A 24017-nucleotide genomic window follows, 5' to 3' on the forward strand; every position below is an offset into this window, starting at 1 on the left:
ATTTTGTGTCTCTATCTCCTTCAGTTCTGCTCTGATCTTAGTTATTTCTTGCCTTCTGCTAGCGTTTGAATGTGTTTGCTCTTGCTTCTCTAGTTCTTTTAGTTGTGATGTTAGGGTGTCAATTTTAGATCTTTCCAGCTTTCTCTTGTGGGCATTTAGTGCTGTAAATTTCCCTCTACACACTGCTTTAAATGTGTCCCAGAGATTCTGGTATGTTGTATCTTTGTTCTCATTGGTTTCAAAGAACATCTCTATTTCTGCCTTCATTTCATTATGTACCCAGTAGTCATTCAGGAAAAGGTTGTTCAGTTTCCATGTAATTGTGCAGTTTTGAGTGAGTTTCTTAATCCTGAGTTCTAGTTTGATTTCACTGTGGTCTGAGAGACAGTTTGTTATTGTTTCTGTTTTTTATACATTTGCTGAGGAGTGCTTTACTAACAACTATGTGGTCAATTTTGGAATAAGTGTGATGTGTTGCTGAGAAGAATGTATATTCTGTTGATATGGGGTGGAGAGTTCTGTAGATGTCTATTAGGTCTGCTTGGTGCAGAGCTGAGTTCAATTCCTGGATATTCTTGTTAACTTTCTATCTTGATGATCTGTCTAATGTTGACAGTGGGGTGTTGAAGTCTGCCATTATTATTGTGTGGGAATCTAAGTCTCTTTGTAGGTCTCTAAGGACTTGCTTTATGAATCTGGGTGCTCCTGTATTGGGTGCATATATATTTAGGTTAGCTCTTCTTGTTGAATTGATCCCTTTACCATTATGTAATGGCCTTCTTTGTCTCTTTTGATCTTTCTTCGTTTAAAGTCTGTTTTATCAAAGACTAGGATTGCAACCCCTGCTTTTTTTTGTTTTCCATATGCTTGGTTGATCTTCCTCCATCCCTTTATTTTGAGCCTATGTGTGTGTGTGCACGTGAGATGGGTCTCCTGAATACAGCACAATGATGGGTGTTGACTCTTTTTCCAATTTGCCAGTCTGTGTCTTTTAATTGGAGCATTTAGCCTATTTATATTTCAGGTTAATATTGTTATATGTGAATTTGATCCTGTCATTATGATGTTAGCTAGTTATTTTGCTCGTTAGTTGATGCAGTTTATTCCTAGCATCAATGGTCTTTACAATTTGGTATGTTTTTGCAGTGGCTGGTACTGATTGTTCCTTTCCATGTTTAGTGCTTCCTTCAGGAGCTCTTGTAAGGCAGGCCTGGTGGTAACAAATCTCTCAGCATTTGCTTGTCTGTAAAGGATTTTATTTCTCCTTCACTTATGAAGCTTAGTTTGGCTGGATATGAAATTCTGGGTTGAAATTCTTTTCTTTAAGAATGTTAAATATTGGCCCCCACTCTCTTTGACTTGTAGAATTTCTGCCGAGAGGTCCGCTGTTAGTCTGATGGTCTTCCCTTTGTGGGTAACCCGACCTTTCTTTCTGGTTACCCTTAACATTTTTTCCTTCGTTTCAACTTTGGTGAATCTGACAATTATGTGTCTTAGAGTTGCTCTTCTTGAGGAATATCTTCGTGGCTTCTCTGTATTTCCTGAATTTGAATGTTGGCCTGCCTTGCTAGGTTGGGGAAGTTCTCCTGGATAATACCCTGAAGAGTGTTTCCGAGCTTGGTTCTATTCTCCCCATCACTTTCAGATACACCAATCAGATGTAGATTTCATCTTTTCACATAGTCCCATATGTCCAGGTGGCTTTGTTCGCTTCTTTTTACTCTTTTTTCTCTAAAGTTCTCTTCTCACTCCAGTGTTCCTTGGAAAACAGTCCTGCATTCCTTTCTAGAGGATATATGCTTGGCTACCCAATATTCTGGGATTTGAGTTACAGAAGAGTTAGGCCAGAGAGTCCAAATTCAAGATGTGAGCCTTTATTTTCTATTCCTGTTTTCAGTGTGGTCCATACGCCTCTGGTGGAGGGGATAGGGGTGGGGGTGTTTTGTTTTGTTTTGTTTTTCTCCAAAGAAAAATAACCAGTTTTCTGTAGGAGTGGAGGCAGGGTATTTATTGGCTGCTCAGCTGTGGGGAAGTGCTCTGGGAGGACCTAGTTGCTTCTTTAAGTAGGTTTTGAACCACTTCTACAACATTTAGTTTAGTCTTTCAAAGACACCTGAATTCCCAAGCCTTTCGTGTACCCTACAATTTAGATGTTTCTCAGCATTATTCCCTGCCAGTTAAGGATTTTACTCATTGGTATGCTTTCCAGCTTCTAAAATTTTCTAATGCCGCCTCCTCTCCTTTTATTTTTGTCTTTGCCGCTTTATGCTTTTTTAAACAAAAACTCTTTTCTCTTGTAGAAGTTACGGTTTTAGGAGTCCAAGAAGCTAAATATTTATATTCATCATATCTCTTTAACTGGAAAGGAATTTAAGTTTTTAATGGCCTTTTTTAATTGTCGTCATTCTGTTTGCTATCAACTTTAATATTCCTATCTAATATCTTCCATTATCAACTTTATTCAGATAATAAAGTACTGAATAATGTATTTGTGATCACCTGTGTCAATATATAAATAAGAATAAAATAAACTTTTGATGAATTAGAAAAAAAATTTTTTTTTCCTATAAAGTGCATATATATTTGTAATTATCTTTGGGACTTAAATGTTTAGACTGGAAATAAAATATTAGGGCTGAAAAGTGATTGACTCTTTTCCAAGTACTTTAGAGTTAGTACAAAATAAATTCTCAGCATTTATTCGTATGTAAGTTAGGGATTCAAAAGCTAATGAAAAGCAGATGGACATTACTAAATAAGGTATAGATAGAAAATACACATTACAAGAAAACAGTACGTATGTATTACTGGTAATAGGGAAATAACTAAATGACATTTAACAGATGTGTTAAAATATGATTATGTTAGTTCTCTGTGGAAACTCATTCAGTAGGACTAGATTATTAGAACAGAACCTCCTGAGGACTAAAAGAGCTGGAGAAAAAATATATTTTTTAATATGCTTGAAGGCCTTGGAGAGCAAACAAGACAGTAAAGAGCTGGCCAGACTAAGGGAGGCCAAAGCAACCCAGTGAGCTAAGCCCAATATTTAAGCCTACAATGAACATGAACAAACTAGGCTATATGCAACAGCACAGATAGATCTTATAGACACAGTAAGCAAAAGTAGCTAGACACAAAAGAATACACGCTATGATTCCATTTTAGGTAAAAATTAAAGGGCAAATAACATAGGCCGTTCAAAATTAGAGTATATATGGGTGCATGTTTAAGTGATGATGATTTAAAAGAAAGAAGGAAGTGATTACCATGTAAATCTGGATATTTTTTGTTGTAGGGGTGTGAGGATACAGTGATTGGGAAGGGCACTATTGGGAGACTTTTGGGTACTGATGATTCTTGGCCTGAGTAGCAATTCCACAAGTGCTTGCTTTGTGATATTAATTGAGATGTACGTTTCATTTTCATGTATTCTTTATTATAATTCATGACAGAAAAGGTTAAAAAAAGTAATATTCTTCTTCCGTATAACTTGAAGAAATAGCCAAAATTCTTATGGTGGCCTTCAAAGCCCTAAAAATCTGACCTCCTGTTACCTCTCTTACCACATTTACTACTTTCCTTTCTTTCACAACCCATCCACTTCACTCTGTCCACACAGGCCTCTTTGCTGGTCTTTGAGCATGCCAGAAATGCTACTACAATAGAGCTTTTACACTTGCTTTATTTCTTTGAGGACTTTCCTCAAAAGGCATCCTTACAGGGAAACATGTTGAGTATTACACCCTTCCCCTGTACTCCCTCTTTACCACCATTGCTTAATTTTTTTTGTATAGTATTTTTAACCTCGAATATACAATATACTTTTTTAACTTGTCTGTCTCTTGACTCAGATGTAAAGCAAGGATACAAGTAAAGATTTTGGTGTGCTAGTATAGCCTCAGCACCTAGAGCAGTGCCTAGTGAATCGTAACCACCTAGAAAATACTTATTGTAGGATTGAATTTCAATCTAAGCAGCAGTTCAAAAAACCAATTCTCACTGCTGTCTTTACCATTTGTGACATAAAATGTCCAGTTTTATTATTAAAATTAAAAGATAAAATTCCTACTAAAGCAAAGATTCCATGTTTAGATAGTAGATTATATAGCTGATTGTGGAATTAAATGAAATCTGTAGTATTCTAGTTCAAATAGTTGTGATTATATTGTATCTTTAGTGTTTACTATTGGGATCATCCAAAAATAAAGTGCTGTATTATAGTGTGCCACTTTTTGTGCTAACTGAACTAATGATTATGACATTTGCCTTGGAATTTGTCATCGAATGTCTGTGATTTGACAAATAAGAGCAAACAACTGAGCTGTATTTTTCTATATATGGAATTAAATAGCATATACGCTTACTAATAATGTCATTTATTTATTGAATGTTTGTTGAATGGTAGGCATTGTCCTAAATAGTTTACATATGTATCTTCATTTAATCTTTGAAACACCCTAAGAGGTAAATACAGATAAGAAAATGAAGCTTAAAAGATCAAATAATCATTTTGAGGAGTGAAGGTAGTCCTGAGCTGTCAGGCTTCCAGATACCATGCTATTAACCATTACATTATAAATAAGGGAATTGTAGAGAATAGTAAGCAATTTTGCTTCTAAAGAATAAACCAAACAGAATGTACTACTTTTCACTGACTGAGAAGTTAAATACTATGTGCTAAGTGATGAGAATAATTATAGTGAGCAAGTTAGATGCTGTTTCCGCTATCAAAGTGTTTACATTCTAACAAGAAAGTCATCTTTATTTGAGTTTGGGGATGAATTTCCATATTTTAGTGTTTTTTAAATAGATTAACTAGCACTGGACTAAGTATTTATTAGACCAATTCATGAGAAGTTTGAGGTTTTAAGGGAGACTATTTGGTAGTATTTTAAGGGAGACTATTGGGATAGTCCTGATGGGATATTTTCCTCTGCAGATGAAACCAAATAAAGCATTAGAAGTTGTGTGTTTATTGAAGGAGAATTATGTTGACTACAGTAAATTTGGAGAAACACTTTTTAAGCCTTAACTATTTTTCTTTATTATAGCAGCTTCATGGAGTTTGGCCACAAGATATTGTTGACGGAACGTGTGTAGCAGTAAATAACAAGTATCGACTAATGGCATTTGGCTGTGTGAGGTATAATTGATGTAGACTTTTGCATTTTTAAGAGTTGTTGCAAAAAATACTGTTTTTTTGTAAACATAAGATGTTTCTAACACACTTATAAACTGTATTATGCTATCATAATTTGTCAGTCAACTTTAATATGAAATGTAAAAGTGTTTTATTAGATTGAAACAAACAAAAGTAAAGGGCAGCTTTTGGATATATATAAATATATATATAGAAAGAGAGAGAGACAGTCTCTCTCTGTTGCCCAGACTGGAATGCAAGGACGTGATCTTGGCTTACTGCATCCTCTGCCTCCTGAGTTCAAGTGATTCACCTGCCTTAGCGTCCTGAGTAACTGGGACTGCAGGCATGCGCCACCACATCTGGCTAATTTTTGTATTTTTAGTAGAACGGGGTTTCACTATGTTGGTCAGGCTGGTCTCAAACTCCTGACCTCGTGATCCATCCGCCTCGGCCTCCCAAAGTGCTGTGAATTACAGGTATGAGCCACTGGGCCCAGCCCAGTTTTAAAAATAGATTTAAGAGGATTTAGACTTTTTATCTCTCCCTACATCATTTTGGCAAGTTGCATTTTTCCAGGAATTGGTTTCTTTCTTATACACATTCAAACTTATTGGCATAAAGTTTATAATACCCTTTTTATTTCACATTGTGAAACAAAAACTTACATACAAAGTAGTACGTAATCCAAATATTCATAGTTTAATGTAATACAAATACCCATCTCTTCACAACTGGATCAGTAAATAAAACATTGCTGGACTACAGTCACAAACTGCCTCTGCTACTTCCTAGTCACAACTCTTATTCCCTCTTTGACTCACTTAGTAACCGGTCAACATTGTGAGATTCATCCATGTCATTTACCAGTAGTTGTAATCATTTTTTAAATTGGTTTATAAATAACGTTCCGTTTTCTGAATATAGCATAATTTATCCACTTTGCTGTTGACATACATTTGCCTTATTTTTTTGGTTTCTGAAAAAGGAGACATTCTCTTGTATAAATGGAATATCTTTATCACATGAGATCATTAATGATAAATCCCTAATAGGATCTAATACCCAGTTTATATGCAAATTAACCCAGTTGCTACCAGCTAAATTTCTTCTATACCTCCTTTGTTCCAACCAGAATCAGTCAAGATTCATTAATTATATTTGGTTATTAATTCTCTTTAGTTACCTTTTACCTACAATAATCCTTACACCACTTTTCTTATTTTCATGGCATTGACTTTTTTTGAGTCTGAGTCATTTCTTTATAGAATATCCTGCATCCTAGATTTGCCTCATTGTTTCCTCATGATGGCATTTAACTAGTTTATCTGACACCTGTCATGACTGACCTGGAAGTTGGTTCTTGTTGAGCAATACAGTCAACTGATTAGAAAGCCCACACATCAGGCATGGAAAAACATTTAGAGAAAATACACAGAGACAGAAGCAGTGGCAAGTGTGCAGTTCCATTTCCTGCATTTGGGGCTAGCACAAGGCTGGGTGTTAGAATCCAGAAGAAGTACTCCTCCCTAGGCTATGGGCTTATAAGCTACATGATTCGTAAGTACTAGCCCTCCCCAGGATAATGAAGGTAGACTCTTGGCTTATAGCTTTTCAGCCACCTCAATTTTCATCAGCTGGGAGACTACAAGCTCTCTTCTAGCATGCCCATGGGTTAGGGTTAAAGTTTTGTGATTCTAGCTGTGTGACATAACAAACCAGTGTCTTGCTAGTCCAGATCTGCCAACACTTATCAGGACTTAATTGCCTTGAACACTAGGTGATAGCTGGTGTCCTGAGAGTTGTGTAAGAAGCCAGCTTCCTTTTAGGATGCCAGGTGGCAGCAGATCAGTATTTGAACAACCTTCCTGTTACCTAAATATTTAAAGGTATTACTAGATTCTGGTTACATTTTGTCATGGGTGATGATATATACTTCCTATAGTATCATTTAGTAATAATGTCAAGTTGTCTCAGTATTAATGATGCTGAATTTGATCACTTAGGCTGACAATAGCCATATCTCTCTTACAGAGATTTATTTGCTTTGGAGTTAGTAAGTCCTGTCTTTTTAATGAAAATATATTTTTCTGTTACATTGAGCTGGTGAGAAATGGAAGGAAAAGTAGTTGAAAGGATACAGGCACTATAGAACACCTAAAAGATTGTCAGACTTTTATAAGTAGTAACTTAGCACCTGCTTCTTATATTTAAAACATGGACTTCTCACTAGCATTTTAGAGCTCAGCAACCCAGGGTTAGCAGTTGACAGTTGTCAGATGCAAAGCAAAAACAAACACCTGCTACCCACTTAGTGCTGTCTCTCAGCAGGAGATGATCTATTTGGGTAGATAGTCTGGAAAGAAATCTTTTTCAGATATTTAGCTTCTGGGTATGATGGAATGACAGATCAGATTTTCCCTCCCACCTGATACAGTCAAGAAAATGGACAAAAATATGAAAGAGCTGTTTTGAATTCAAAACACGAACATAAGGTAACAAGGGATAGTGATTTCTGAAAGATGAGAAACAAAATTATCTCTCTGTAACTGCCCTTAGTTTTTATTATTTTGAGTGTTTGTAGGCTGCAGCACAGGATTGAGGAGATAGGTCCTGAGTTGAGATAAGCACATGGAAATCAGAGAATCTGGGAAAACCAAGGCAGCTAGAGTTCATAATTATAGACACCAAACCGGTGGCACAAAGAGCTTCAGAGAGCTGTAGAGAGTCCCTCTTGAATATTAAACTGAGACATGGAAGATATTAGAAAAAGACTGAAATTAAACTTCTAGAGGTGAAAACCATATGTCTGAGATGAAAAATACACTGTATGGAACTAACGACAGATGAGGCATTGCAGAAGAGACGATTAATGAACTTGAAAAGCATAGAAATTATCCAGAATGGTACACAGAAAGAAAAAAAAGAAAACAATAACAGAGTAAGCTGTGGGACAACTTTAAGGAGCTTACTGCTGCAGGTCTTTTAGTTAATCCCAGTTCTAATCCTTGAGAAGAGGTAGGACCTGGATGGAAATGGATCAAAGCTGCTGTGAAGAAACCATCTGATTTCTCCTTTCACAAAAAAAAAAAAACAGTCTGGCAGTCATAAACCAGTGCCATCTTACTATGTGCAAAAGCATTCTTAGATTAAAAAGTATCTTTAAGAACAACATTTGTTTCTTTTTCTCACTATGATAGTGTTGCATAAGTAATGTAAAGCAGGAGCCTCATTTTCAAATGCTGAATGTGCATTAAATTTTTGAACTGAGAATATACCATAAGCAGAAATGAGACTTTTCTATTATCATTGTAGTTCAATTTTGAAATGTAGCTTAGAAGTATTATAGAGATTTTACTTTTGGCTTCAGGCCCTTCATAAATTTGACCCTTGTAAAGATGTTTTAAATTAAGTAAATATATATACCATTTACACAAAAAGCATATATATTTTAAAACTAAAATCTTTATAAATTACCATCCAACGTAAGAACACATCACCAGTGCTGATGAAGCCTCCTGTTTACCCCTCTTCTTTGATACTCCCCTTTCTCCACCAGAGTATCACTAATCTGAAATTTGTATACATGAACTCTTCGTTGTATTTTTTACCACAAATATATTTACTATTAATACTATATATCTACTATATATATATCAAATATGTATGTTTATATTTGCTATGATTTTACACACACACTTATGTGTGTGTATATATATATTTTATCTCTTAAATGTATATACTGTTGACCGTTGAACAGCCCAGGGGTTAGAGGTACCAACCCCCCAACACATTTGAAAATTTCCGTGTAACTTTTGACTCCCCAAAGACTTTTAAGTACTAATAACGTACTGTTGAAACCTTACTGACAATATAGTCAATTAACACATACTTTCCATGTTATATATACTAATATTATATATTGTATTCTTACAATAAAGTAAGCTAGAGAAAAGATTATTAAGAAAATTATAAGGAAGAAATAATGTACTTACTATTGATTAAGTGAAAGTGGATCATCCTAAAAGTCTTCATTCTCACTGTGTTCATGTTGAGTAGGCTTGAGGAGGAGGAGGAAAAGGAAGTATGTCAGGGGTGGCAGAGGCAGAAGAAAATACATGTATAAGTGGGCCTGTGCAGTTCAGATCCATGTTGTTCAAGGGTTAACGGTATCCGCTATCCATGTGGCTAAAGTTCATTGATTTTCAGTGCTGTATGGTATAGTATTATATTGCTACATCATATGTACTATAGCCAAATAAAAGTTCGTTTTTTTCCTCACGTTGCTAGATAGGCTATTTCCTTTTTTTTTTTTTTTTTTTTGAGACCGAGTATCGCTCTGTCACCTAGGCTAGATGTCTGTGGCATGATCTCAGCTCACTGGCAAAGCTCTTCCTCCCAGGTTCCACCACCTTCTCCTGCCTCAGCCTCCCGAGAGCTGGGACTACAGGGCACCCGCCACCATGGCCTGGCTAATTTTTTGTATTTTTATAGAGACGGGGTTTCACCCGTGTTAAGCCAGGATGGTTCTTGATCTCCTGACCTCGTGGATCCGCCCACCTCGGGCTTCCCAAAGTGCTGGGATTACAGGGCATGAGCCACCACACCCAGCCGGCTATTTCCTTTTTTAAAAATTATACACAGTAGTACAATGGACATTGTACATATCTCTAGTAAACATTAGACAATAATTTCTGGGATATATCTGGAAGTGAAATTGCTAGATTAGCATATGCCTTTGTTCAAATTTATGAGATGATTGCAACTTATTGACAAACTGATTTTGTTCTAGTTTACACTCCCACCAGCAGAACATAAGAGTTATATAATGCTTTTTCTATTTGTATTTGTCTTTTTTCACTAAAAGTTTTTTGTTGTTGTTTCCACAGTGGTTCTGTGCAGGTCTATACAATAGATAACAGCACTGGAGCCATGCTGCTATCTCATAAATTAGAGCTAACAGCAAAACAGTATCCTGGTGAGTCTTTAAAAAAAAAAAAAAAAAAAAAAACCATTTTTAATGTACTGGTAATGCTATGTGTAGCAGATGCTGATTTTAAGTTAAACAGTACATGTCATGCTATAGGTCAAGTATTGGGACTCTGGGTGTGTAAACTGGCTCAAGTCTGGAAATCAGTTGAGGGGCCGTGATTCTGTTTTGATAATTCAAATTAGTGTTTTGTCCATTCAACCTAGGAGTTTTCTGCTTGTGTAAATTAAGTAGGAATGCAATAGGCTTCCTATCAGTTTCACTTCTAGGAACACCGTGATTAATTAGCCAGTGCTGAGTTCTACACAAGTCAGACTATTTTGATTGCTGCTTTGCCTCTGCTGTCCATTATAGTAGCTACGCCCACCTTGCCTTTGATAATTGAGTGCCACTTGCCCCTGCTGCCTTGGGATCCAGTTATTCCCATTGTATTTAAATTTTGTAGTTGAGTGACTGAAGTTCCCACTGTTAAATCTGACATACAGAGAAGTGCAATTATAGGATTCTTCAAAGAATCCTATAGGTGCTGCCCTTACAAATCTGTTTTGCAAGGCATCAATCAAGGGTATATCTTTGGGACCCTCCCAGCTGGGATGAGTAGGTCTAAAGTGATTAATCCACTCCACCTTCTGAATCTTCCTAAGCCTTTGGATCCCTTCCTCTACATTAAACCAAGGGAGGTCAGCCATTTCCAGCTCACTCACAGTGGGCCATCTTTTAATCCATATTTCAGCTATTAGAACCTTTTAACTCCCCGAGCTGCAGCTTTAAATGCATAGTCCCTACTTAGTGGGCCCAAATCAGTAAATTCACCCTGATCCAACTCTATTTTCCTTCCATCATTATCCCACACCCTTAATATCCATTCCCGTGCCTGTTCTCCAGATTTCTGTTTATATAAATTAGAAAACTTGAGCAGTTCCCATAGTGCATCTCCTCATGGGTCACACTCTCAACCTCACCTCTAGAGGCCTGCCAGGACTTTATTTATAGGTCTAGAAGCAAACAGGTGTTGAGGGTGGCTCCTGAGGAGAATCAACATTATCTTGCCTGGCAACTGCCTCGGGAGGGCATCACTGTTGCCTCAGGCAGCACAGGGTTTATCTCCTCAGACAAATGTGGAAGGGCTAATGGCAGCATGGGTCCGGGAGGGGATGTTGCCACTATTGGGGATGGGGAAAGCTGTTTCTTCTGGCAAAAAAAGGTTCACCAGAGTTTACAAACTCAGTGAATGTCGCTTCATCAGGGTTCTCCCACACATCCGTTTTCCAAGTTGCAGAGTCCCATTTTTTTCCAGTCAGTGCCCTCATTTTAACAGTAGACACCTGGTGATGCAGGTGTATGCACCTTTCGTTGCAGGTCAGCCACTCAAATGATAAGAGCTTGTCTCTGTGTTTCCACAATTTTAGCTCTTTCTCTATAGGAGATAGGACTCTCTTTCAGGGCAGTCTTAGCAGATTTGAGGCTCAGTGTCTGCTTCTGGGAGATAGAATCCCTGAGTTCATTTTCTTTCATCACTTTGTTCACTAAACTTAGGAGCAACCAACTAGCTTCATTATGTTCCTTGGTTCTTCACATATGGTCAAAGGTGTTATGTATAGAGTCACTAAACTCCTTGACTCAGAAGTGCCAAATGCATTTATTTTGCATAATTCTCTTAAACAGTTCACGTCAAGGACTGTCAGTGTTCTCCATACTATTACAAATAGAGTCGTTAGCATTTTGGGGTCTAATGATATTAGGCAGCCAATTCCAGAAACCCCAAAACCAATGAAGGAACTCAATCCTTAATATTCTGTTCCTCTAGAACCACTCCTGGTACCAATATCTGTATTAGTAAGGGTTCTCTAGAGGGACAGAACTAATAGAATAGATACATACATATTTATAAAGGGGAGTTTATTAAGTATTAACTCACATGATCACAAGGTACCACAGTAGTCCATCTGCAGGCTGAGGAGCAAGGAGAGCCAGTCCGAGTTCCAAAACTGAAGAACTTGGAGTCTGATGTTTGAGGGCAGGAAGCATCCAACACATGAGATATATGTAGACTGGGGGGCTAGGCCAGTCTGTATTTTCACATTTTTCTGCCTGCTTATATTCTCGCCGCACTGGCAGCTGATTAGATTGTGCCCACCCCGATTGAGGGTGAGTCCGCCTTTCCCAGCCCACTGACTCAAATGTTAATCTCCTTTGGCAACACCCTCACAGACACACCCAGGATTGATACTTTGTATCCTTCAATTCAGTCAAGTTGACACTCAGTGTTAACCATCACAATTAGGATCTTTAACTATTCATGTTGACTTAGTGTTACCCACTAATACCAGTATTTTTGCCCACCATATCTTTTACCAACTCATACCTTCTTCTTGAGACCATTTTTTGCCTGGAAAACCTCTCATACATCCTTTGGAATTTCTTTTAATGAAGTTTTTTGAAGGTAAACTCTACTTTGGCAGAGTCTGAAATGTACTTATTTTGCCCCATGTGATTTAATTATAGTTTAACTTGGTATGCTGTTTTGGATTGGCTATGCTGTTTTGGATTGGCAGTTATTTTCTTTTTATACATTGAAGAATTTGCTCTAGTATCATTAGATTTCCATTGCAGCTATTGGGAGGTCATCTGTCAAGTTGTCTTCTCCTTTCTGCCTTTTCACTGTGATGTGGAAGGTGAAGAAGTTTGTTTGTTTTTCAAATCCTGCTTGAGACTCAGGCTTGCTGGATGAAGATTTATGTCTTTGAACTATTTCTGGAAAATTCTCAACCAATCTTTCTAAATATTGCCTCTCCCCTAATCTCTTTTTCTGGAACTCAGATATATGTTATACTTTTTTCCATGTTTCTTAACCTAACTTTAAAATTTTTTATATTTTGTTTCTCTAGATTGCATTCTAGAAATTTTTTCTCCATCTGGGTTTGCTGATCCTCTCTAGTTATGCCTAATATATTGTTTGATCTGTCCATCAAGTTTTTAATTTGTTATTGTATTTTTTATTATTTAAAGGCTTATTTAGCTCTTTTTCCAATCTGTATGCATCCTGCTCCTTGAGTCTTCTCCTTTATTTCATTGGCTATGAAAAGCAGTTATTTTATATTCTGTGTCTGTTAATCCCAAAATCTGAAGCCTTTCTGAGTCTGTTTCTGCCATGTCTTGATCCTTTGGGTTCTTGCTCATTTGTGTATGTATTTTAGGATTTTTGACTGAGAGCTCATTGCTTTCCTTGAAGCGTTTTTTTTTTTGCGTTTTTTTGGTGTGTGTAACACTTTGAGAACTGGATAACATTTGAGTTTTTCCAGAGAGGATTTAAATGTCTTTGCTTCTGCTGGTCACTTGGGAACACTACATCAGTCTCTAACCCTTTGCATTGTATTCTTTGTGTGAACCACATTACATTGTACAAATTACAAATCACAGTGAGGGTTTGTGGCTTCAGATTATCAAGGGAGTGTTATTTTCCATTGAGTTCCACTGATGAAACATGAAAGTGTTTCTTGCTAATTCTTTACCTATATGGCAGAGGCTTTTTTCTCATTCTGTCTTATACCACGGATATAGTCCATTGTAGTCCCAGCTTTACATCGGTATCTTCTGTAAGATAACCTGCCTTAGGCAAGCTGTGAGCTTTATCTCCTGTTCCTAATATGCTATGAGTCATCAGAGGTAGAAGTCAGGGTCTCCAGGGTTTGGCAGAAAAATTCAGGGAACAAGCACTTTGTCTCAGTATTTTTGGTTGTTTTGAGGATTTAAGTATTCTATTCAACATCTTAGTTTTTTCAGTGTGGAAGTCATTCAGGGTGTCATTTGCTGTACTTCCAAAAATAGAAATTTGCTCTGTATGTTTTTTTTTAATCATCCTTACTGTGTAGCCTTTTTTAAGGTCTGCATATATTTTTTCCTAAAGACAGCTTTTACTGTAACCTTATCCCTGATTTACAGAAATTGATTTATACAAAGCCAAAGACTTTTAAGATTACACAGTTGTAAGTTAATCAAGCTAATAGTGGCTAGAAACAGCTTTCACTTCTTACAAATCACCTGTGCACTGAGTTTGTTCTGTTTAGATCAGGACAAAACTAATGGCCTTACTAATTTAAGTAGTCCTAAATGAGCAGGATTTATTTTTTGAAGCAGTCTTGCCTTTTGCTCATTTAGATTTGAAAATATAGACTATATAGAGAAAAAAAAAGTACTTCTGAAGCAACTATTTATTTTTAACTCTTCTCACTATTTCCTAACAGACATTTGGAATAAAACAGGAGCTGTTAAATTGATGAGATGGTCTCCTGACAATAGTGTTGTAATAGTGACCTGGGAATATGGAGGCCTTTCTTTATGGAGTGTGTTTGGAGCACAGCTGATTTGTACACTTGGAGGAGATTTTGCGTAAGTCAAAAAAGACAATTTTTAGATAAAATAACTCCATTATTTCTCACAATGCATGCATACCAAAACCTTGTGTCAGAACTTCCCTTTTTGCCTTGACTCTTAAAACAGTTTGCAAAGTTCATAATCTGTTCAGAATATATTGATTCTCTGAACACTCACTTTTTTAAAAAATTACATCTCATTCCATAAAAATGTGTTTATTTTTTGAACCCCTATTGTATATATGACAGCATGTTAGACACAAAGCAGAATCAGACATGAGGTTCAGTTCTGATGAAATGACCACACCTTTAAAAGCTGCATGACTCTGGCAAGAAGGCACTTGGACCTCGGAAAATGTGGCTGAGAGATTCATACAACTAGGTGTATTAACCCACAGTTTTGTATTTCGTGCATTATTATGTATTTCTATTTTGAAGGAGCAAACTCCATTTGATTTTTTTAAAAAACACACTAAATTTTATGTGCATTATGTGTAATTGGAAGGTTGTATTATATTTGGTTTCTGTTCTGTTTCAGTTATAGGTCTGATGGCACCAAAAAAGATCCCCTTAAGATCAACTCTATGGTAAGTACTTTCTATAAAAAATTGGCATGGTATTAAAAAAAACTTCGATTTTCTTCCCTTTTTTTGGTCATTTTATTTATTTAATTTTTTGAAACAGGGTCTTGTGCTGTCACCCAGGCTGGAGAACAGTAGCAGATCATAGCTCACTGCAGCCTCTCTAAGCGATCCTCCTGCCTCAAGCTTCCAAGTAGCTGAGACTACAGGCATGCCACTATCCACACCTGGTTAATTTTTTTGATTTTTAGTAGAGATGGAGTCTTGCCATGTTGCCCAGGCTGGCCTTTTTTTCACTCATGTTGATCTGACAAAATCACAAAACTATTTTGGTCTCAGCAGACTCTTCTTTATACAGTTCTTGCTTGATGAAAGTTGTCTCTTTTTTTAATTGGAAGGCTGCCTGGTTTTCAGTATTTGTGTTTTGTTTAGATGTGGCCAGCAAACCCCTGTCATCTCTATGATGATAATGACTGTTCAGATGAGGCCTTTTTTGTATGTGTCTTCTCATGGCCTGCTTGCTTTTAACATGAGGTGAAATGCTCATTGGGCATTTTTCCTGGAGGATATGCACTTGTGCATTACTTGAGGATATCTGTATCTATATATCTATATATATGTATATAGTGCATTGAGCATATTTTTAAAACTTTACATAGATGTATGTAAAGAGAATTGTAGTCACTGTTGTAAACAATACAAGTTGAATATCCCTTAACCAAAGTGCTTGGAACCAGAAGTGTTTCAAATTTTGGAACTTTTTGGATTTTGGAATATTTGCAGATACATTTTGGGGATGGGACTCAAGTCTGAACACAGAATTTACTTACGTTTTATATATACCTTATGCACATAGAGTGAAGGTAATGTAATATATTTTTACTTTTGTGCATAAAACAAAATTTTGACTGTAGCTCATCACATGAAGTCAGGTGTGGAATTTTTTACTGTGGTGTCATATCAGCCCTCAAAAAGTTTCAGCTATTGGAGCATTTCAGATTTTTGGATTAGTGAGGCTCAATTTGTATTTTCATTTTTTACCTAGAGTTTCTGTAGAAAACAAAGAGATATAACCCCTGTCTTTACATAACAAGTTTTTCTTGCTGTAGCCCCTCTGCGTACCATCCTTTTTAAATTAGTGACTATGAGGCTTGTCGCTTCCCTTCTCTCTTGCTCCACAGAGGAAGACATTTTCCTGATCTTGAGTTTCTTGTAGAATTAAAACCACCATGGTTGCCTAAAATAGTGGTTCCCAACCTTTCACCACCGAGGACCCCTTCTGATGTCTTTGCCCACCTCCATAGTTTAAAATAAGTTTTTAGCCACACATTTTTATAAATGCCAGTCAGCCTTCTGAATGGCATGCAACAACCAGTGTTGTCTGTCTCACTAAGTTGATATTTCAGCCACAAACTAAGAGTCTAAGCATTTTAGTTAAAACTTATGCAGCTTTATCATAGGAAAACATAAACGTTCTATTAAACTTTTGAAATTTTGCAACAATTCGTGGCTACCCCTGCCCCTTTACCATTTTCTTGGCTTGAAGATTGAGAATCACTAATCTTTAAAAATACTCTCATGGAGTCTAGTTACAGAATATTAAAACTGAATAGTTCTGGAGGAATTTATTTGAAACTTCTCATTTTACAGAGGAAGAAACTTATATCCTGAGAAACCAGACAGCTTGGCCAAGGTAATATATACAAAAAGCCAAGCTATAATGAAAACTCTAGTGTCACAGCTTCCAATCCAGTGTTTTTTGCTCCATACAAAACTGCATCTGTTGTAGGGGCTTCTTTGCCAGGCTTCTACTAGGTAACCTGGGGTGTTTTCTGTAAGGAATTTCTTTGTATTTGAGAGGCAGCTAAATTAAAGCAATGGAGACGTTACAGAGCACAGTAGGTATTTTTAGGATTAGGACCCTGAAACTGGCATTAAGAATGATAGGTAATGTTTCCACTTCTGTAGATAGAGAGCAGTGATGGTGGTTTCCTCTGGAGTTAGTTAACAGGGAACTGAAGATGTGATTCTTATCTGTGTTATCACAGTTTCTCCAGCCTTCAGAAGTCATTAATAATGCTATCATTGGCTATTTCAGAATTTGAATAATTGAAACTAGAAAGGGATACAAAAGCCTTATTGCTCTGACTTTTTTTCTCCCTCTTCTCTCTAAGAGCTGGGGTGCAGAAGGCTATCACCTATGGGTAATCAGCGGATTTGGTTCTCAAAACACTGAAATTGAGTCTGACCTCAGGAGTGTAGTTAAACAGCCCAGCATCCTGTTATTTCAGTTTATTAAGAGTGTACTCACTGTAAACCCTTGTATGGTAAGTATATTTAAAACTCTGATTTTTTAGTGTCTTTTATGTTAGAAGTTCAGACCCTTCTTTATGACATATGTATGGTGTATACTTCTAAAATTGGCATATTATCTTCTTTTCTATGATTCTTGTGTTTCTTTTTAATTTATATTAAATTTATACCAAAATTTTATTTCTCAATGGGTTGTGTTTCTTTGGTCTTATTTTTTCAAAAGGATCATAAGCAATTTGACAGAAAGTGATGTTTATATATTTATTTAAATAATTTGAGTAATTTAGTCTGTATCTGAATAGCATTTCCCAAAGTGTGTTCCTCCAGGCACTACTTATGAGAGATATTAGTAGCAATTCCCCAGGATTTTTTAAAAGTTTTGTTTCCAGATAAGTGTCAAATAAAGGTAAAACAAAATTGTAGAGATTTATTTATTTTAGGACTCCAGAGTCTTAAATATGCTAACGTGCATCATGAAAATCCAGGAGGTGGTATATAAAAAACAGTGTTCCCCATGCTTATTTAACTGTGACTTTTTAAGAAACAGCTTGAAGAAAGTATGTCTGAGAACTTACTTTTAGAAACACCGCCCCAAACACTGCCTCTTGTATTTCTATCTGAAATAGTGTATACTAATAATATTATATATTGCTAATATACAGTAATGGTGTCTGTTACGTGTTAGAAATGCATATCTTAATACCTACCATCAATGGCTTTTTAATGGATATTTGGTACAACAAATTTCTAATTAAAATTTACAATACATCCAGAAAGAATGTGAAAATAACCTGAATCTCAGATCCATTATTCCACTTGAAGATTAAGGATCCCCAGAAAAGGAGAGAACATTTCTCCCTCCCCTTCCCCATCCCAAATAATAATTTAAAAGCACCCTTGAGTTTTATGTCAAACCAGCATTTGGACTAAAATGGAAAGGCGATGAGGGTAGGTGCTGCTTTGTCTGATTTGAATAGTTAATGAGTCTACTCACCTTTGAGAACACTGACTTTCTAGTTGAAAACTCAGTCACTAAGATCACTATTCTTTCTAGTTATAACAGTGCATGAGATTATTGTGTAGTCTTTGTCCTCTCTGAAGAAAATCAACATCGAGATATATGTACATTTCCTATAATAAAAACTAAATCGATTTAGTTTTAGTTTTCTCCTACGTAATATTGAGTTGTTTCGATTTGCTTTCTTCCTTTGCCCTTTTGTTCCTCTTTCCCTCATTTAGAGTAACCAAGAGCAGGTGTTGCTTCAGGGCGAGGACCGTTTGTACTTGAACTGTGGAGAGGCTTCACAAAGCCAGAATCCTAGGAGTTCTTCAACACACTCTGAGCATAAGCCCAGTCGAGAAAAGAGCCCATTTGCAGATGGAGGTTTAGAGTCTCAGGGATTAAGCACTTTACTTGGACATCGGCATTGGCACGTTGTACAGGTAAATCTTTAATTACTGATTACAAGAGACTTATTCTTTGGTAGGATATCACCTGGAACAGATTATTAAATATTTCATCTTTTAACTTCAGGCAACTGAGAATCCTTTTAACCATTTTGTCATGTCCCTCTTCTGCTTTTCTGTGTTCTTGTCCTCTTGTCTTCTCCCTCCTTTCTTTCCGTTTGGCGTAGAGTGTATCCCCACCTGCTTCAAGTCCATTAATAATCTCAAGAACTAGAAGTTTGTTTTGCCTTCTCATTGAGAACTATTTATTTTACTTTCAGCTCTTTTTTGTATAAATTTAGCTCTACGGATTTGCACAGGCAAAACAAAGTGTAATAATCTCACGGAAAGTGGAACATCAACTAGTACTCTGTGCAGCTGACATTACAGTCCTAATGGGGCCATGTTGAGGTTAATCACGTGACTTTGGACCCTAATTGCAGACTTGTGATCAGTAGAGAGCTTTATTGTTAATAATTTTATTAGCTAATCTCATTCCAAATTATTCATTCTGATATCACTGTTCAATTAACAGTGTCTTACAGTAATTCTGATAAACTGACATTTAACATAGAAATCAATTCTGAATTTTGATACCAAGTAAAATTATTTTGGGGAAACCAGTAAGTTGAAGTTTCTTAAAAGAAACTTGCATACATAATTTCAGTGTCTTCAGTATTTTCTTTCCCCTTTTGATAGCAAAATATTTTAGGTACATCAAAGCCCACTCTTAGTTTCTTTCAGTCAGTTTCTATTTCCATAATTCTTTGCCTTACTTTGACTCTGTATGCTTACCCTACTAGCCTACTTCAGCTCCCATGTTATTTTCAGTTGACTTTGAGTGAAGATAATGAGGGACAAAAAAATGGTCATGTGAAAGGTTGAAGGATTATCTCCTACATTGACATGTGGTATACACTAAAAGAAAATGTACTTAACTTACATTAATAAATTCATAGAATCAAACAATGTACATACCATTTTATAATTAGTAACAATTTTTAAATAAAACTGCATTAGCTACTTCCTTGACTAAAATTTTCCACTGCTCCCTTCTCTCCTATAGCCATTTCTCTGCTATTTTCATTTCCCCATACTTTGAACTATTCATTCTACACTGACCTAGCATCAATGCCAGTTCTGCCTAGCCAGGTCTGTGTTACCAGAGAGCCAAGTAGAGCAGAGGATCAAAGAAGGTAGGTCTGGAACTAAAAAATCGATCAGGCAATAACAAAAATTGAATTTCCTTCCAGCTCAAAAACTCAAGTGATTCTGTGATTCTTAAGCATCTATGAAGTATCCCATATAAGAGAAACATTTTAACACTGATTTTAGGACTTTGGGTACCAGCAAGATTCTACTGCTATTCTATTCTTTTGATAGCTAAAGATATTTAGACGGATGAACTTTTAAAACTTGAGTTTACCTAGTTTATCAGTTTCCTTAAAAATAACACGAATAATGCCACATTAATTGTTTTGTACTGCCGAAACAATTATAATGAGCTCATAGAATTTTTCAAGCTGGAAGGACCTTAGAGATCATAAAGTCCAACTGGATTTGATACATGTGGTAACTGAGGATCAGGGAAGTTACATGATCCTTCCCTGATGAAGTTACATCAGGGAAGTCCAGTTCACCCAGCAGAGTAGTGGCAGACTTATCTTTATCATGACTCTATGTTGAAGTAACAATCTAATGTATTTTAAAACCGAGGTGCTGAGTATTAAATCACATAGTACACTACTGACCTTGAGCTAAAACTTAGAATTTGCCTGTTTGGCAGTTTGTACTGGAGTTGCCCTATATTTTGCTGGCACTCCAGCTACGTGATTCAGTGCAGTTATGATGGTGGTGTATAGGGCAGTATACAGTGTCTGTCTAATGCTAAACCTTTACGTTCTAGGCTTTTTAGCCATTTATCATGACTCCCTGAAGAAACATAGTTGCCTGGTTTAATTTACCCTACAATATTATCCTTTTTTCTAAGATAAGTGACCACATCCTCTGTCAAAGTTGATTTTGTTTGCATGATTTATTCTTTGTATGCTTCTTGTGTAGCTTAGATGAACTCCAACTAATTCTGCTGCCTGTTCTGTTTCTCATTTAGAATACTAGTTTTTTGTTTGTTTGTTTAAACCTGCTACCTTATACTCCTTAGCTTCCAGACTGGAAAATTCTATGTTACTTAGCATTTTTCTTTAACTAAAACAAAACAAATACACACTTGTCAGAAGCAGGATTGGTAGCTGGCAGTAAAGGCGGTGCTTTTTTTTTTTGAGATCGAGTTTGTTCTTTGTTGCCCAGGCTGGAGTGCAGTGGTGCAATCTTAGCTCACTGCAACCTCTGCCTCCAGGGTTCAAGCGATTCTGCTATCTCAGCCTCCCGAGTAGCTGGGATTACAGGCACCTGCCACCATGCCTGGCTAATTTTGCATTTTAGTAGAGACGGGGTTTCACCATGTTGGCCAGGCTGGTCTCGAACTCCTGACCTCGTGATCCACCTGCCTTGGCCTCTCAAAGTGCTGGGATTACAGGCATGAGTCACCGCACCCAGCCAAAGCAAGCACTAGCAAGCACCAGCCAAGGTGCTTTTTGAAAAGTTTTTTCTTACTTAGAAATTTTAAAACTTGAAAGTCATTTGTTGACATATGGGGCACAAACTATCGAAATTTTACAAAACAAACCTTCTAGTTTTAGGCCATGTTCCTTCTAAGTCTGCCATTTATTTTAATGGTCAGTATTTTGTATGATATAAACATTTACTTCAGAAAGGTACATAAATCTATTATCCAATGTTCTGAGGGTGTTGGTTTGATGGTTAGCTTGGCTATTTAGAAAGAATAAGCTTTACAGAATGTGGGAATAAGCACCTACATACAGGGTATCAGGCACTAAGTTAGGGATTTCCAACAGAGAATATTTAAAGGCTATTTCATTCATAAATTTGCTGTCTTCCTACAGTATGTATCAAGTGTACCAGGTATTTGGCACAGAACAAATCCTCTAGGAGGATGGCTCCCACAGTCTCACTAGTTATAGACAAAACTAATCTAGGCAGGAGACAGAGTTTTAGCAGTTACTTTAAAATTTAGAAATCATAGTAACAAATAAGGACGGATTCAGTTTCTTTAAGAGAAACTGAAACATTCTAAGATAAGGGTAGAGTTTCTGTACCTTAGCACTCAGTTTTCCAATGATGTGGCATGACTTTAGTGCCCTGAGTGTGCTTTCATGACCTGTTTTTTTTCCTCACTGATTAGCTGCCTCTTCCTTACTTCTGCCATTTCCTGTTCTCAGTATTAGAGGTAGAGCTCAGAGTTCAGATGACACATAGATCAATAAAGTTGACCTACTGGAGAAAATACATAGTATCTTTAGACAGAAAACTGCATGAAAAATAAAGCTTCGTTCTAAACTTAACACCTTAAGTTTTTAAAATAAATCATTTGTGGCACTTCATAGATTTTTACAGAATTGTTTTCTCTTATAGATACTGATCATAGTGTGATCATTTGATAAGATTTAACTTTGGTTATTAGAAACTCTTTGTGTTAGAATCCACTTTTGCAGTAAGATCCCAGCTCCTCCATTACCCAACCACACGTTTCATAAGTACTCATGAAATACCAAGGTTTGAGGGAGGTGAGGATTCCTTTTAGTGCCATGGGTGATTGGCACAGTTATACTCAGGTACATCCTCCTGCTGTGAGTGACTGCTGAAAAAAGTTGAAAATGCTTTCAACTTTTATTTCACCACCCAATCATTACCTTAAGTGTACCATTATTTGGAACTAATTTTACCCATCATAGTGATTTTTTTGGGGGTGGGGGAGTGCGGGGAGACAGAGTCTCACTTTGTTGCCCAGGCTGGAGTGCAATTGCGCAATCTTGGCTCACTGCAACCTCCGCCTCCCAGGTTCGAGTGATTCTCCTACCTCAGCTTCCCGAGTAGCTGGGATTACAGGCACCTGCCATCATGCCCGGCTAATTTTTGTATTTTTAGTAGAGACAGGGTTTCACCATACTGGCCGGGCTGGTCTCAAAACTCCTGACCTCAGGCAATCTGCCCGCCTCGGCCTCCTAAAGTGCTGATATTACAGGCGTGAGCCACTGCACTGGGCCCATGGTGAATTTTATTAATTTATTAAGCTATTGATTTAATTGGATTTTAAGTTGACTCAAGTCAACTTAATAAGTAAAGTATAACAAATAATAAGTAGTAAGTAAAGCACTTGATTAAGTGAAGTATAACAAATAGTTCTATCAAATTTTTTCAAGGTTAATACAGATGTGTACAGCATATTGCTTTTACTTAATTTTTATTCTGTCTTCACATTACACAAACAATCTTACTGGGTTTGATTGCAGTTGACTTCGCTTTTAATTTGGCATTTAGTTTTAAATATGTGACAACTCTTCTTAGAGTAAAGTGAAAATAAATTTGAACAAATTGAAGCTTTTCTTACTCCAAGAACAGAAGACTCTTTTTTTGTTCGGTTCTGTTAATTCTTGCCCTGCTCCAGCATGTGCTCATGAAAACTAATCAGCAGGCTAGAGAGATCAGTCTTATTAAAACAAAAATTTACTTAATGTACATTGATATCCCGTATCAATTATTTAAATTGAAAGGTGTTGTTCGGATGATACAAAGACACCATGTTCAAAGTGTAAGACAAACAACGTGGAAAAATTAACCCCTTTTCTTGCAGATAGAGTTAATATTTGTAATATATTAAAAGTTCTTGTAGATAAGTCAAATACCCCAATAGAAAATAATAGGCTTAGATACACTCTTTCATGTATAGTATATATATATATATATACTATATACTATATATGTTTTAAAGATAGAATAAAAGCTACCATTGTCCCTAAACAACAGAGAACTTCTTCATTTTGTCAATTTTATATTGTATAATTTTATAAGCTTTTTTTTTTTTTTTTTTTTTGAGACAGTTTCACTCTTGTTGCCCAGGCTGAAGTGCAGTGGCGTGATCTTGGCTCACTGACTGCAACCTCTGCCTCCAGAGTTCAAGCGATTCTCCTGCCTTAGTCTCCCATGTGGTTGGGATTACAGGCATGCGCCACCATGCACAGTTAGTTTTGTATTTTTAGTAGAGATGGGATTTTGCCATGTTGGTCAGGCTGGTCACAAACTCCTGACCTCAG

The 24017-nt window shown here is 36.6% G+C and overlaps 1 protein-coding gene across 4 annotated transcripts in view; it reads left to right on the forward strand.

Annotated features, from left to right (window-relative positions):
* The window catches only part of RIC1 (RIC1 partner of RAB6A GEF complex), a 147684-nt gene that overhangs the window by 97557 nt on the left and 26110 nt on the right, over positions 1 to 24017 (forward strand). For all 4 annotated transcript variants that reach the window (XM_017877436.1, XM_017877435.1, XM_017877438.1 and 1 more), the window contains 6 exons: positions 5055 to 5146; positions 10033 to 10121; positions 14378 to 14522; positions 15045 to 15093; positions 17262 to 17414; positions 18640 to 18843. In XM_017877436.1, coding sequence (XP_017732925.1) covers positions 5055 to 5146; positions 10033 to 10121; positions 14378 to 14522; positions 15045 to 15093; positions 17262 to 17414; positions 18640 to 18843 — 732 coding nt within the window. The remainder of the gene's footprint in view (positions 1 to 5054; positions 5147 to 10032; positions 10122 to 14377; positions 14523 to 15044; positions 15094 to 17261; positions 17415 to 18639; positions 18844 to 24017) is intronic.

Source organism: Rhinopithecus bieti, unplaced genomic scaffold (assembly GCF_001698545.2).
Source record: "Rhinopithecus bieti isolate Rb0 unplaced genomic scaffold, ASM169854v2 scaffold_10657, whole genome shotgun sequence".
In the NCBI taxonomy this organism is placed as follows: domain Eukaryota; kingdom Metazoa; phylum Chordata; class Mammalia; order Primates; family Cercopithecidae; genus Rhinopithecus; species Rhinopithecus bieti.